At 37.0% G+C, this 14,933-nt stretch overlaps 1 protein-coding gene across 1 annotated transcript in view; it reads right to left on the bottom strand.

The window, feature by feature from the left end:
- Positions 1-14,933, bottom strand: part of LOC107288078 (transducin-like enhancer protein 4) — a 165,023-nt gene that overhangs the window by 13,423 nt on the left and 136,667 nt on the right. Inside the window, exons 9-13 of the mRNA XM_015816652.1 lie at positions 7,199-7,318; positions 5,996-6,049; positions 4,958-5,110; positions 2,518-2,650; positions 30-223 (exon numbers count right to left, since the gene is read on the bottom strand). Of these exons, the coding sequence (XP_015672138.1) occupies positions 30-223; positions 2,518-2,650; positions 4,958-5,110; positions 5,996-6,049; positions 7,199-7,318 (654 nt within the window). The remainder of the gene's footprint in view (positions 1-29; positions 224-2,517; positions 2,651-4,957; positions 5,111-5,995; positions 6,050-7,198; positions 7,319-14,933) is intronic.

The following is a 14,933-nucleotide window of genomic DNA, read 5'->3' on the forward strand; positions in this document are numbered from 1 at the left end:
CACTATCAAATAACATGCAAGAAACCTACCACTGGAGATCGTCCATAGGCGGCTGCAGCAGCAGCAGCTGCGGCTGCTGCACTCATCTGAGGAGAGATGTTATGCAAACCCGCATATGCGGCTCCAGGACTGGTCAGTTCACCATTCATCCCAGCATGGGGTACTATTCCAAACGGGGTAGGATAAGGGCATGGGACTGCCATGGGGGTTCTTAATCCTGAAGCTACAAAAGGGAAGAAATGGGAGAAAAGGAAAGGATATTTACAAATTATATCATAAGAAAATGCTGGGCTGAGGAAAGGGAAATTCAGGTGGGTAAGAAAAGAAAAACAAGCGGTACATTACAAGGATTCTGTATTGGATTATCTCAGGTTTTAGAGCAGTGGTTCTCAACCTGTGGGTCGGGATCCCATTTGGGGTCGATTGACCATTTCATGGGGGTCGCCAAGCAAGGCTGTCCGCCATTTTTTTTGTCCGCCATTTTTTTGTCTGCCATTTTTTCCCCCTTTTCCGGCGGGTGCCTTACCTCCCTTGGGCTGGGCCAGCTGGTGGTCAGCCTGCTCCATCTCTGCCGCTTGCCAGCTACACCTCGGCCGGTGCAGGAGGCGGAACCACGCATGCGCGGCGCTCCCGGGCAGGGAAAGTCCTCGACTTATGACCGGTTGGGTAGTCCTCGACTTACGACCGGTTTAGTCCTCGGCTTACGACCGGTTTAGTCCTCGACTTACGACCGATTGGGGTCGCGGCATTAAAAAGGTTGAGAACCACTGTTTTAGAGGGCTATAACAGAGTGTTATAATTCCTTTGCAAATTTACTCAAAGAGTTAAGTTCTTTATGATTAAAGAGGTCCCAAATGAAATTGAAGGGATTGGACCTAGGATCATGGAACTGGAAGAAGCTATTTAAGTTCAGTACAGGAGTCCAAATTAAGAAACCCCTGCCTGGTGGCTATATCCAGTCTTCTACATATGCAGAAGAATGAAGTACACCACCTCCCTAGTCAACCGTTTCCCCTACTGAGTTGCTTTTTCTGTTAAAAAGTATTACTTTACATTCGACTGATATCTGTCTTCTTGTAACTAAAAACTATAATTTCATCATCAATCAGACTTGGTGTATTTAATGTAACATTCTTTTAGGAATCAAAAGAACGGCAATATATTCCTGCTCGGTCTTTTCAAAACCGAACAATACTCATTTGCTCACTTTCTCTTTAAGTGACTTAACTTCCAGGCTTTCGGTCCTTTTTGTTTCTCTCCTTTAAACTTTGTTTGAACCTTTTTTTTTATGCTGAGGTGTCCCAAATCCCTATCAATCCTTTCATCCACTGCTGAGTGGGACACATTTTCTCGACAAAGAAGAAAAAGCCGTTTTTCATTATCTGTTAGTATTTTAACATTGAGGAGTTGGTACACTGAATCTTTTCTCTTCTTTTTATTTTCAAAATAAATCGACTCCTCCCTTTCCTTTTTTAAACATTTCTTTTGTAATTATCAACAACCTACACTAATCTCAACACTCATTCTCAGTACTCCTTCTGACAGCTCTATTCTGTGGGGTGTCTGGTACTTTCTTGGGGTATAGTTTGTTTTGTTTTATTTTCAGATAGCACACCCTAAAATAATACAGCTAGACTGACTTGCATTGTTTCCCTTGGGTGTTTTCTTAAACATATAGATCCCTTTTCAAGGACTTTCACCCATCCTGAATGTTTCCTATCAGTTTTCTTCCCTGAAATCATGAATATTGCTAATGATATTGGAGTTTATCCTTCCAGATTGCAGGCAGAAACTTCTGTTTGAATGCTGTTAAAAATGTCATATTCATAAACAAAAGAATTTTTCTTATGTTGACCCAAAGGTGCTTTTTTTCCCCCAAAAGGCAATTAAGCTGTTTTTTTTTATTTGAGGAGGAAGAAGAAAATGCTTTGCTTCTTATCCAAGAAGCTTCATCAAGTGTGTAAGAAGCAAAACGATTTCTTCCTCAAATAAAAAACAGTCCAGTTGCCTTTTTTTTGGGGGGGGGGGAAAGCACCTTTGAGACAACTATGACCTAGATGACTGAGAGTTTCTACAGATATTTCCTATGTTGAGCATAAATAACAAATATTTTTTACACAGAGTTATTCAGGCCTTATCTTTCTCTTATAATGCGGAGTAGAACCATATAGAAAGATTAATCCTGCTTTTTGCACAAGTTTGTAAGAAATATCTCTATCTAGGTGTATTTCACTCGTCTCCAATCTGATTCCCTCCAGTTGTATTGGATGACAGCTCACATAATGGTAGTTAGTTATACTGATTACAGATTATAGAAGTTGTAGATCAGCCCATTTGGACAATGTCAGACCAGAAAAACCAGATGAGACTTGCCCAAGATAAGGTAGCAAATCTAAGGAAGATATAAGATCTGACCATAGATCTACATTCAATACTCTACAGCTGTGTGCATGCAGCAAGCAGCATATACTTGACAAATAAATCTAACCTTTCCCCTCTCCAATTACATTTACTAACCTAATGGATCGACTCCTGGTGGCTTTCCAGGAACAGGCCTTAATCCAGGTGTAGAATTACTTCCGGGTGTTGGAGCATCAGTACGTGGAGTTGGGGTATTTGATTTAGACACAGGGGTGGTGGATTTCTCATTCTGATATGGAGAGAAGCAGATTTTATGCACAGAACATAGTGAATGCAACTTGCACGAGTTCATTTTATTGAGATCTACATTGGTGTACTTCTTAGTAGGCATTAAAACAAGAAACACATGTATGGGGTAGTATTTCTTTGGCTAGTGTAATGAATATCAAACCATTACATTATTTGAATCAAAGAATTTTGATATTTCATATATTTCTTTGCCACTCCCCATCTAGAACATGCCAAGTTGAAAGGCTGCCTCTAATAAAGAACAGAACTAACGGACCATATTTCTTTTAACAAAATGCAGAATATTAAATTATCCAATGGCAGTCCAGCCTGCAGTTGGGTGTGCTAATAACAGAGTTCAAGCAAATTGCATGATAGAAGCTGAGACAGTATTGAGAAATAGCAGTGGTTGTTTGTATCTAAATCTGCAAAATATTAATGGCACATTATGCTCATGAGAATTCACCATTATTTACTACAACATGTAATATGAAATGACTAATATTCAGACGTCATCTTTTTCTAAATACTCAGAATGTGAAAATCCCTTTATCTAATTTATAAACTAGAGCATGGTACTATAACCATACAGCATAACCAAACAAGCAATACCTTTAAACATCCTGTATTAGATTACCTCAGTTCTTTAGATTGCCACAATTCCTTTGCATATTTGCTTTGCAGATTATGCATATTTACCTAGAGCCTATCTAAAACTGAATAAAATGAAACATAGAATCACAGAATTGGAAGACACCTTTTAAGTTCCATATAGCAATTAAATGAAGGCATCCCTGCTGGATGGATATCCAACCTCTGCTTGAATTGTGCAGCAGAAAGAAGTTAACAATCTTCCTAATTATATACTATGTTTATAGTCAACTGTTTTTATTATGAGAATTTTTCCTTACATTAAATAGGAATCCATCTTCTGTATTTTTGAAATTGTAAGAAAAAATAGTGTAAGCTTAGAAAAAGTTAAGGATCTTAGTGATTTGCCTAAGTCTATCCTATAAATTTCCTGAAATTGTAACAGTGTTGCTTATCTCCTGGTCGAGACCACCTATCCCATATTAACTCCTTTTTTAGGGGATGCCAGGGGGATTACTGGCGACTGCCTGGACAAGTCCCTGCAGTTTTCTTGGCAAGGTTTTTTGGAAGTAGTTTGCCATTGCCTACTTCCAAGGGCTGAGAAAGAGTGGCTGGCCCACAGTCACCCAAACTGGCTTTGTGCCTAATGCAGGATTAGACCTTACATTCTTCCTATTTCTAACCTGGTATCTTAACCTCTATACAAAACCAGCTCTCTTCTATTATTAACTCATTATTCAAGGAAAATATTATTGGGTAAAGTTTAAAAATGCTGGATTACCAAAATTCATTTAACAGAGATTATTTGAAATAAATCACAGAAGATAACAACAGCAAGACATTTCTCCATAATTACAGAAAAACATGGATATATCCGTCGTGTAAGTAAGAGTTAAACGGGACTTGGAGATGTTCCATTAATAATTAAGCATATTACAACTTCAAAATAAAAGTTGAATGCTACCTGAAATTTGGGTTTGACCCTCCTTTGAGCGTGTGACAATTTTGTAATGTTAAAAGGTTTTAAAAACTGCCACTAAATTGCACACCTCAGTCTTAAATAATCACGTGAAAATCTCAGGTGAAGAGACTAGTTGTGAAGAAATTGTGGCAGATCAAGATCCTAGAAAAACAACTAGTGTCTCTCATGAAAATTCATATACTGTACATACACAAAATATCAATCAAAGAAGTCAGTACTGCTCTGGGTTTGCAAACAGCCTTTCTCTGAATTGTGAATTGTTGTGCAAGAAAAGGAACGCTATTGTAAATGACATATTATTTCTTAGGTAGAATATGACTGTAGCTGAATATAGCCAAGTAACACAAATAAAGCCAAGAACCAAATCACAATGAAGCAGGAAGCTAAAATTACTGTAAATTGTCATACCAAAATAAAATAAAATAAAATAAAATAAGGTTCAAAGAACCCCTGCGTACTCTTATTTATTCACAGAATAGCAAGTTTCCTGACAGGAAAAAATACAATAAAAGATAAGATACATGATTTTCAGACCTGGCTAGCTGAATAAATACTTTCTATCACTCCAAAAGATCCTGAGGTGCAAAATATATATTTTTTGGTAGAAATATATTGAACTTAGTGTTATATTATGATGTACTACTGGGACACATCTCATTATCTTCCACCTCAAGTTAGATACCCAACGGTGCACACACAGTTATGAAGATGAATGTGGATTGTACAGTCACTTACAAGGCTAAGTTCTTTGGATTTGGAAGAAGGAGTGCTGCTTGAAGATGCTATTGAGGCTGGGCTAATTGGTGCATCTTTCTTGAGTAGACGAGCCTTGTCCAAGCCATTCTCCCTTGGAGAATGTGCTGGGCTGCCTCGTGGAGATGACGGATCCTAAAAAAAAGAAGTGTAATGATTATCAAGGTCTCCTATTTGGTCCAGTGAATAACATATGGCTCCTTTGTGACTGCATCCCGTAGTGAAGTTCATGAATGGTATAGTATATTCCCTTGCCTGCATAAATCATTATTCACAAAGAAAACATATTTCCATCTCAAGATATGGATTAATACAATGATACCTTTTTATCACAGCAAAGCAAAGCTATTTTTATTTTTTTTATTTATTATATTGATTCACCACCCATCTCAACACAAGGCGACTCTGGGTGGCTTATAAAGGGTGATTAGGCTAAATGCCTTAACAAACGGCAATAAACATAGAGAGGAGAGGTGCGAAGGGGAGGGGGGACAACAGCATTGTGTATTAGAACAGCCTGGAGGGAGCAGAAAAGAAAACAAGGCTAATAGACAAGAGAGGAAATTGGAAGACATGATTACACAAAAAAGAAGGGGAGTAGAGGCTTTACCCGCGCTAAACNTATTTTAAAGGTTTTTAATATTCTTAAGAACTTTTATCTCTAAATTATTATTATTAAATTATTTATTCCCTGGTGCTCACGTCTATTGACTGACTTTGAACATGGATATACCCGGGGATCACATTTTTAAAGTAATTTCGGATATATATATATATATATATATATATATATATATATATATATATATATATATATATATGTATATGTATCAATAAAAGTTTAAGTTATGGTAAAAAGTTGGGGAGGGAGGCAACAAGATGTGCAGGGGGTGAAGTAGGATCTGCTGTTAGTCTATCAGCCACCTGCAGCGTAGCACTCCCCCATTTTCTAAGCATACTCAATGTTACCTGGGGTATACATGCAATATATTATGTCTCCCAAAGCAAAATTGCACATACCTCATTGGATACATCAACCACCAAGTTATCATCACTTTTTTCACCATCACTATCCTGCATTGAAGAAGAAAACAGTCAAGCACCCAAAACGCTTACTTGTCAAAGCTACACTTTTCATTTAAATATGGAGAGCTCTAGAAATGCAATGCAAAATGGTTAACAACATCAGTTAGTACTTTTTAAAACTCACTTAACCATATAGCTGTCCTTCGGCTGTAATACAACAAGCCACGGTTAAATTTTTAAATATGTGGCTAGAAGATAATTGCTTCTGGAGTTATACAGACTAGAGGATGAATCAAAATTTGGATGAGCTTGTAAAAAAGGAGCATGGGAAAACCAACCTCATCAGATTGCTCATCAGGAATGTTAAGCTTGCAATAAGTATCCCTCCCTTTCTAATTTAGCACATTGTGTTTCTGAAAGTTTCAACTGGATGTTGCAAATGCAGCATCTGAGCAGGAAGTAAAGAACAGGAATCAGCCAGGGCTTATATTATAACAAAAGATTTACTTGTTTGGCAGACGTTAAGGTGTTGGTATTGGCTGAACACTTTAAGAAGTGATTATCTGAGAGATCACCTCTCCCACTGCAAACTTCTCTGAATGTTGATATCTGCAGAAAGGCCGTTCTGGATAGAAAAAGCTTGTCTAGCTGGGTCTGTGGGAGAGGATTTTCTACTGCATCACTCCTAGGTTATAAAAGATTTTCTTGAGAGATGCATTTGACATTTAAAAAACTTATAAAAATTAACCCCAGCATTTAGAAGATCAGTAAATACACATGTATTTTATTAGTCTATTAATTATGGGTTACATTTAGTATGATGTTTTTGTAATTTTGTTAAATTAACCGCTTGCTTAAACAGAAAGGCAGAATATAAATTGAACGTGTATAAAAGAAAGGCAACAGCTTTAGGAAAGTTTGCACATTTGTCAAAAGAGAGTACTGGGAGATGATGCCGTTTCCATTTTGGCATGTTTTTCAACATGGAAGGCATCTGTGTTGAGGAGCAAAGCCAAAGCTTTTTATATTTTCTTTTTCCTGACCTTTCAGGAAAGTACAGCTGAAAAGGTTCTTAAGAGAGAAAATGCAGGATCCCCCTTTGAGCCTGTGCAGATCAGCCAAAAACTTGGTGCATCCTTATTGGCAGTATAAAATAACAAATAATAGGGAAAAATATCTGTACATGGTTTCACTCACATAACGAGCTGCTATCTCTTTTTCTTCTGTCTTCTGTTTTTTACTTTCAGAAGAGTAATCTGTTGAGTTTCTGTGCTTCTCAGAGGCTCTAAAACTTGCTGATGGAGATACAGATGAGCTCTGAAATGAGAGGGAAGAGAAGGAAAGATGACTGATGGCACAGTCTTCCAGTTTCTTATTACACATCCCGATGAGAGGACAAAAGGTATGCCAGCATGGACAGAGCCATCTACGTCTTTCTGAAATAAGAAGATATAAATGATTTCTCCATGATCTGCTCCTGGATCAGCACAGCAGCAACCAAAACGCTAGCCCATCACTTCAGAATCAGGTTGCAGTTGCAAACAGAACTGTCTGGCTTTTATGGAAAGGAACGGGCTTGGTGTGCTTACAGTACTTGAAAAGTAGACCTGCAACACAACATGGCTAAGTGGAACCATTTCTTGTAAACAGATCTCTGAAAGGAAACATCTCCAGGCTATCTTTTCAATAAGCTAGCAAGACTGGTTCCCCAGAGGATACAATTCCTAATAGGCACCGTAGTTTTCTGATGTCAATGGAAAAACTGCGCTAGTTACTTTTCAAGTAGCTACTTTTCAGTTTGTCACATGAAAAATAAAGCTGGGGTACCTCTGCCTCAGCAGATCCCTGTGCTAGCGCAGGGTTGTGGGGGTTTTTTTGTGCTGAATACAGAACTGTCTCAGAAGAGTGAAGAGAATAGAGAATAAAGAATCCACCAATGGAAACTGTACCTGCCTAAGAGCCAACTTGCTATGTTTGTCTTGGGCAAGATCAAGTCGAGACTGGGACACTCTAGCCCAGGACAGGCGTTGCAACTTTGGCTGACTTGATCTGATTGGGCAGGAACACAGTCTAAACCCATTGGTGGATTCTCCATCTCCAGTGCTGGAGAACAGTATTTCCTCTGATGTTTGAATGCTGCATAAAAGTTAGTGCACAATACCATCCCCCCCCAAATCCCATACTCTATAATCCTTACACACACAGAAACACAACACTCACAGACAAAAACTATTCACCAAACTATATCATAATAGTAGCATACTAGCACTGGTATATTTTATACAAGATACAGGACAGGTATGAAGGAGATAAAGAAATAATTGTAACTTTTAGTTGTTAAAAAAGGATCGCTTCTACTGTCATTTGGATTCCTGAAAAACAAATAATCAGAGATTCATTGGGTTGCAAAACACTATTTCAGATCCTTCACTCAGTGGAATGGAATCAAAATTAAAGCATCCCTGACGGGTGACTATCTATCTTTTCCATTACCTTCTAGTGAAGGAGTGCACCCTTCCTCATTAAACAAATTGGGTTTCGTGTTCCTTCTTCTATCATTTTCATCATCATCATAGAATTGGAAGGGACTTGGAGGTCATCTAGTCCAACCCCCTGATCAGGCAGGAAACCCTATACCATTTCAGACAAACGACTGTCCAGTCTCTTCTTAAAAACTTCCAGTGTTGGAGCATTCACAACCTCTGGAGGCAGGTTGTTCCATTGATTAATTGTTCTAACTGTCAGGAAATTTCTCCTTAGTTCTAGGTTGCTTCTCTATTTGGTTAGTTTCCATCCGTTGCTTCTTGTCCTGCCTTCAGGTGCTTTGGAGAATAGCTTGACTCCCTCTTCTTTGTGGCAGCCCCTGAGATATTGGAACACTGCTATCATGTCCCCCTCATCCTTCTCTTTATTAAACTAGACATACCCAATTCCAGCAACCATTCTTTATATGTTTTAGCCTCCAGTCCCCTAATCATCTTTGTTACTTTTCTTTGTACTCTTTCTAGAGTCTCGACATTTTTTTCCCATCATGGTGACCAAAATTGGATGCAGTACTCCAAGTGTGGCCTTATCAAGGTGTTATAAAGTGGTATTAACACTTCACGTGATCTTGATTCTATCCCTCTGTTAATGCAGCCTAGCTACTGTGTTGGCTTTTTTGGCAGATGCAGCACATTGCTGGCTTATATTTAAGTGATTGCCCACTAGGACTCCAAGATCCCTCTCACAGTTACTACTATTGAGCAAGGTACCACCTACACTGTACCTGTGCATTGGTTTTTCTTGCCTAAATGTAGAACTTTACTTTTTTCACCACCAACTTAATTGTATGAAGCTGCACTCTGCGCTTCAAAAAGCAGAGAACAGTATGTGATAGATATCCTCCAATGTAGAAATAGAAAATAATCTGTTTAACTCAGCCAAAATTAACTTTATAATTATTAGTGAACCTTTCTGAATAATTAAAAAGGACATAATTAACATTGATTGATAGAAGAAAATTATGCAGTCAATATTTTTTGCAACTTTTTGTGTACTGAGTCCTTGATTTTATTTCCTTCATGTAAGAATATCATGCCTGTTCAAATTTTGCAACAAAGATATCAAAAACTAAATACTAACAATGAATTATTTTGTACAAAGAAAACATGAGATGCAGACAGAAACCATGAATCTGAATACATATATCCTATGATTCATGTTTTAGCATTAGTTCACAGAAGGGATTTCCAAATAGTCTGGTCCTATGCTGCACCAGTAATATGTGTAAATAAAAACACCACAGATTGGACCATAAAAATAATTACATCAGAAACATACAATTTTGGCATACCTCTTAATAAGTATGATTTATGTATATTCCATTTTCCATTCCTAGATAATAGCTTAATTTCCCCCATCCTTGTTATCTCTTAATATTATATAGAGAAAGTTTGACTAAAGAAGAGATCAATAGAAAGATGTTTTAAGCTTCCTTTATCTATAAGAAAAAAAAACATTTAGAAGCATGGCCAATTCCCTCTATCCTGGTGCTATTAAAATCTGTAGCTTTTTTACACATCTTTATGCAAATTGTCTTACGCATGTCTTAAAAATACCCTTGCTCCATTTATATTCATTGTACAAATGGAGAGAAGACAGATTATAATTTGAATTCAATTCACTATGACTCATCTCTCTCTTTTCCTTTGTAATTGGCTGCAATAAAGGAGAAAACTAATTACTGAATGACAATTAGAATGATGGTTTAAGAGCCAAGAGTAAACTACCACTCTGATTTCAACCCAAGTATTTATTTTCATAAATGTAAAACAACATAAGATATATTTTTCTCAATCTAGTTAGCTTCACTGCTACAAAGAGTGTTGTGATCTCTGATTGTGGTGCTTAATAAAATTATAATTTAGAACACCCTACTAGTGTGATAAAGTAGCTAATTATGATTAGTTGTTTAAAGGATGAGCTCCACACTGAGGCAATCTATGCCGCTGAGTAGCTTAACAATTTGGAACATGTATAGACAAATATGTATTTGCAAGGAGTGCTCTTGTTATGGTACCTGGAGCCTGACCTTGATATCAGAGTATATATAAGCAGAGAGAGGCAATACTGAGAAAAAGAAAATCATTTTAAAATGAGCATATTAGCTTTCTGATGAGTTCAGAAAGCCAGGCTGGGAGTGTCTAAGAGAAGATTGCATGCATTTGAATTTTGACAGAAGAAGTATGACAATTATATCATTACCATTTTTTTTGTTTTGTTTCTGGATCTATGAAATGGCATACAAATAGGTGTGACTGTAGGAGAAGAGCAGTAGAGCTGCGGGGGGCGGGGGGAAGGTGGAGTAAAATGTACCATCAGTTTAGAGCAGGGATCTCCAAATTTGGCAACTTTAAGACTTGTAGACTTCAACTCCCAGAATTCCTCAGCCAGCCAAGTCTTAAAGTGTCCATGTTTGGAAACCCCTGGTTTAAAATCCTTGCATTGCCACAAGAAGTCCAAGCCCAGCCCCCTTGCGTTCCATTGTTCTTTATTATCTAGCACCAATTTAGCACTGTTAGTTGAGCGGATTCTTGTGTATAGGCTTCAATAAATCGTTTATTCTGCAATCTACACAAATGGTTCTGATTCTTTGTGCCTGACATCTACTTGATTTGTCTTTGCAGTGGGTAGAAAGCTATACCAAGAAACCTGAGTGATACCAATTACCGACAGGAAGGAAAGCCACACTAGTTCTGGAAATCATGAATTCCACTTGTCAGGCTACAATTTAGTACCAAAATGAAAATACGTTGTTTCTAGATACACAGGAGCTAATTTTAAGCACAGGACAAAGCAATGCTAAACCAATCCTATATTTTATCAGGAGAGCGATACGGATAGGCAATATACCGGTGGTTCTCAGCTTACAACAGTTCGTTTAGTGATCATTTGAAGTTACAACAGCACTGAAAAAAGTGACTTATAACCGTTTTTCACACTTATGACCACTGCATCTCTATGGTCACATAATCAAAATTCAGATGCTTGGCAACTGATTCATATTTATGACGGTTGCAGTGTCCCAGGATCATATGATCCCCTTTTGCAACCTTCTGAAAGCAAAGTCAATGGGAAAGCCAGATTCACTTAATAACTGTGTTACTACCTTAACAATTGCAGTGATTCACTTAGCAGCCGTTGCAAGAAAGGTCGTAAAATGGGGCAAAACTCACTTAACAAATGTCTCACTTAGCAACAGAAATTTTGGGCTCAATGATGTTAGTAGGTCGAGGACTACCTGTAGTGGATGATGGGTCCCAAAGTCAGATGGAGTTAAACATGCTGCTGAAGAAGAATTAAGGATCTTTTTGAGTATTGATGAAGCTTAAATTAACCCCTTTGCAACATCTAGTTGCTGATGTGCCCTTTGAGAAATAAAAATCTGAAGCTGCAAAAACAGAAACAGAGTGGGAACCCTGAAAGGTAAGAAGTATGAATATGAGAAAGCCCAACACAGCGGAAGAAGAAATGAATTAATAACATTTTAGGCATCAGCAAATTGAAATGAACTGGAACTGGACACTTTCAGTCAGAAGATTATTTTTGTGTAACAATTATCCCAGGATTTTCCTCTGACCACTGATACAGAAGTAAAAGATGTTTTAAAGTTATTTAAGTTCAATCTGAAATTGACAGGATACCTAAGTGAGATGTGCTGGTTGCGGTTAGAGGCCGGAATTGCCAAAATTTGAAATAGTAAGGAGGAAAACGTTATTGGGCAGTATGGATTTGGAAACAGACACGAATTGGGTGAACAACTCATCTATTTCTGCTAATTCTATGATTTCTTTATTGTTAACACATTCTGAGATCACCAAAATGATACCCCCTAGACACAACCAGTACTAGATACGTTACCCCAAAATAAATTATATTAACTGTATTATTTAGAATGAACTAAGGAGTGGTGTGATCCAGTCCAAATCTGGCATGAAAATGTATTAGGTCTAAATCTAGCCATCACTATATTTCTATCAAAGGCCTGTGCGAGGGACAAAAAGGTTATTAAAAGGGAATATTATGAATACTACCTTGATTTCCTGAAAAAAAAAGTGAGACAGAAACCCAAAAAAATATATAAACATGCAGGTCAGGAATACTGGGGTTTAATATAGCCAGTTATCTCACGGAGGCTGTCTCTTTTTAGAAAGCCTACAAAATTTTGATTGTAAATGCATCTCTCTCTCTCTCTCTCTCTCTCTCTCTCTCTCTCTCTCTTTTATGAATTCCATGGAACAATGATTCATGTATAATAAAAAGGAGTTAATTAACATGAACTTATTATATATATACACATGCATATATATATATATATACATACATACATACATACATACATACATACATACATATATATATATTAAAACATGTTACATATATTAAAACTAATATATTTATATATATTAAAAACTTTCCTCATAGTTTGCTGTTCTGATCTGAATAAAATCACAGTCAAATTTGTTAAAATAGGAATATATTCATATTTCATAAGAATACCCCCAATTTGTACGGTAATTTATTTATTATCCTGCCTTTATTATTTTTACAAATAATTTAAGGTGGCAGCCCCACCCACCTGCCTCTTCCTGTTTTCCCCCAACCACAACCCTATCAGGTGGGTGGGGCTGAGAGACAATAACTGTCCCAAAGCACCTAGGGTATAGTAGTACTTGCATACAGTATTACTTGTAATGTAATTTTTTTATTTCATAGGCTAAGCTTAAACTGTCTGAGAAATTTCCACATTCCTTTAATTATTGCAATATGATTAATCAAATACAAGAGCTGTTTTCTGATGTTTGAAAAAACAGGAATATTCCTGTATCATAACTTGCTTTCAATATAGTGCTGATAGGAAATGAATTAATTACTAAAAGAATAGAATTAGCAAAGATCATTTAGTATGCTGCTAGCAGACTTATGGTTTGAATAAAAAATCCTCTATTTTTTCCTATTTTTATATTTCACCTTTCCTGTAAGAATATCATCTTTCTAATTTTGTTTTCAAATCAAACATGCAATTAAATCTAGCAAAGGCAATAGGACTTTTGCAATTAGATCTGGCAAAGGCAATTGGACAAAACAATTGGTCTTGGGTCAATCTAACAGTCAAATTAACTTCCTTCATACTTTATGGAGATTTAATTTCTTATATGAATGTTCTATCCTCATTACCCGAAAATCTTAATCAAATAAGATACACACACACACACACACACACACACACACACACATATTTTTAAAAGCACACATGAAATTACAGTGGGCTATTAGCTAATACTACAGATACCAATAGCTACATTTAGAGGGGCTTTTTTCTATCTAGTTTGATAAGACTAAGCGCTCTTTAGTGTGTTTTCTTCATCATCACAGTTGCAATAACTGTATCAGGATTTTTTAATGACTTATGGCTGTAAGTTGCCTAGAGTTACCTCAGCAAGATGGGTGGCATAGAAGTTTAATAATAAATTATTAATAATAAAATAATAATAAATAAATGACATTTCTATCCACATGGTATCTCTATAGCCAATTCAGTCTCTTGCTAAGACACTTGATTTTAACGATATGTTAAACATATTATAAGAGGAACCACTTCATTTAGAAATTTTTACACTGACCCAGCACAGTGAGAGTGTAATACCACCAATTAGGGTGGATGCAAATGTGATCTACAGGATGGTACTACCCGGACATATGAATAGAGTTGGTACATTGTCTGTTAACATATTATTAGATATCAGCACATTGATGGAAACAAGACCCATTATGACTGTGCTCATTTTTCCTGATCATTAACAAGGTGACAGAACCTCTCTTAGAAAGTCATAAATATCTCATCAGCATGAGGGCAAGCATCCGATGTCCTGTCTGCTTGCAATAATTAGTCCTTCAGATCACTTGAACAAGCCAAAAATTATTATTACCCTTCAACCCCCAATGTCTGCTGAAGATTACTTACATTAACATGCATGGCTCCAAGGGCAATGAGGGAGGAAAGCAATACAGCTGAATAAAGAACAAGCTACAGCAACTGGCTTTTTTTTGCCAAGCCATGCTGTTCAACCATTTGATAAAGCATCAGGCAGTTGACCTCAGGTGGGCATAGAAGAAAAAGTAAGGCAATGAAATTAGTACTAGAAATAATGACTAAAGGCAGGGAGGGAGTCTTCCATGCAATAAGGCTGGGAACTCAAAACCTCTGCAAAGTGTAATCATTCCCTTGTGAAGCTTTATAGCACTGGGACAATGATGTATTTAGAGTGCAATAATTAAAACAATAATTCCCAACAAAGTCAGGATTATGAGATAATTGACCATCCTGAGGTATTAAACAAACCCTAGTAAAAGCCAAGGATGCTCAGCTCAATGGTCAATTACACTATAA

Source organism: Protobothrops mucrosquamatus, unplaced genomic scaffold (assembly GCF_001527695.2).
Source record: "Protobothrops mucrosquamatus isolate PMUCROS unplaced genomic scaffold, P.Mucros_1.0 scaffold477, whole genome shotgun sequence".
Taxonomy (NCBI): Eukaryota; Metazoa; Chordata; class Lepidosauria; order Squamata; family Viperidae; genus Protobothrops; species Protobothrops mucrosquamatus.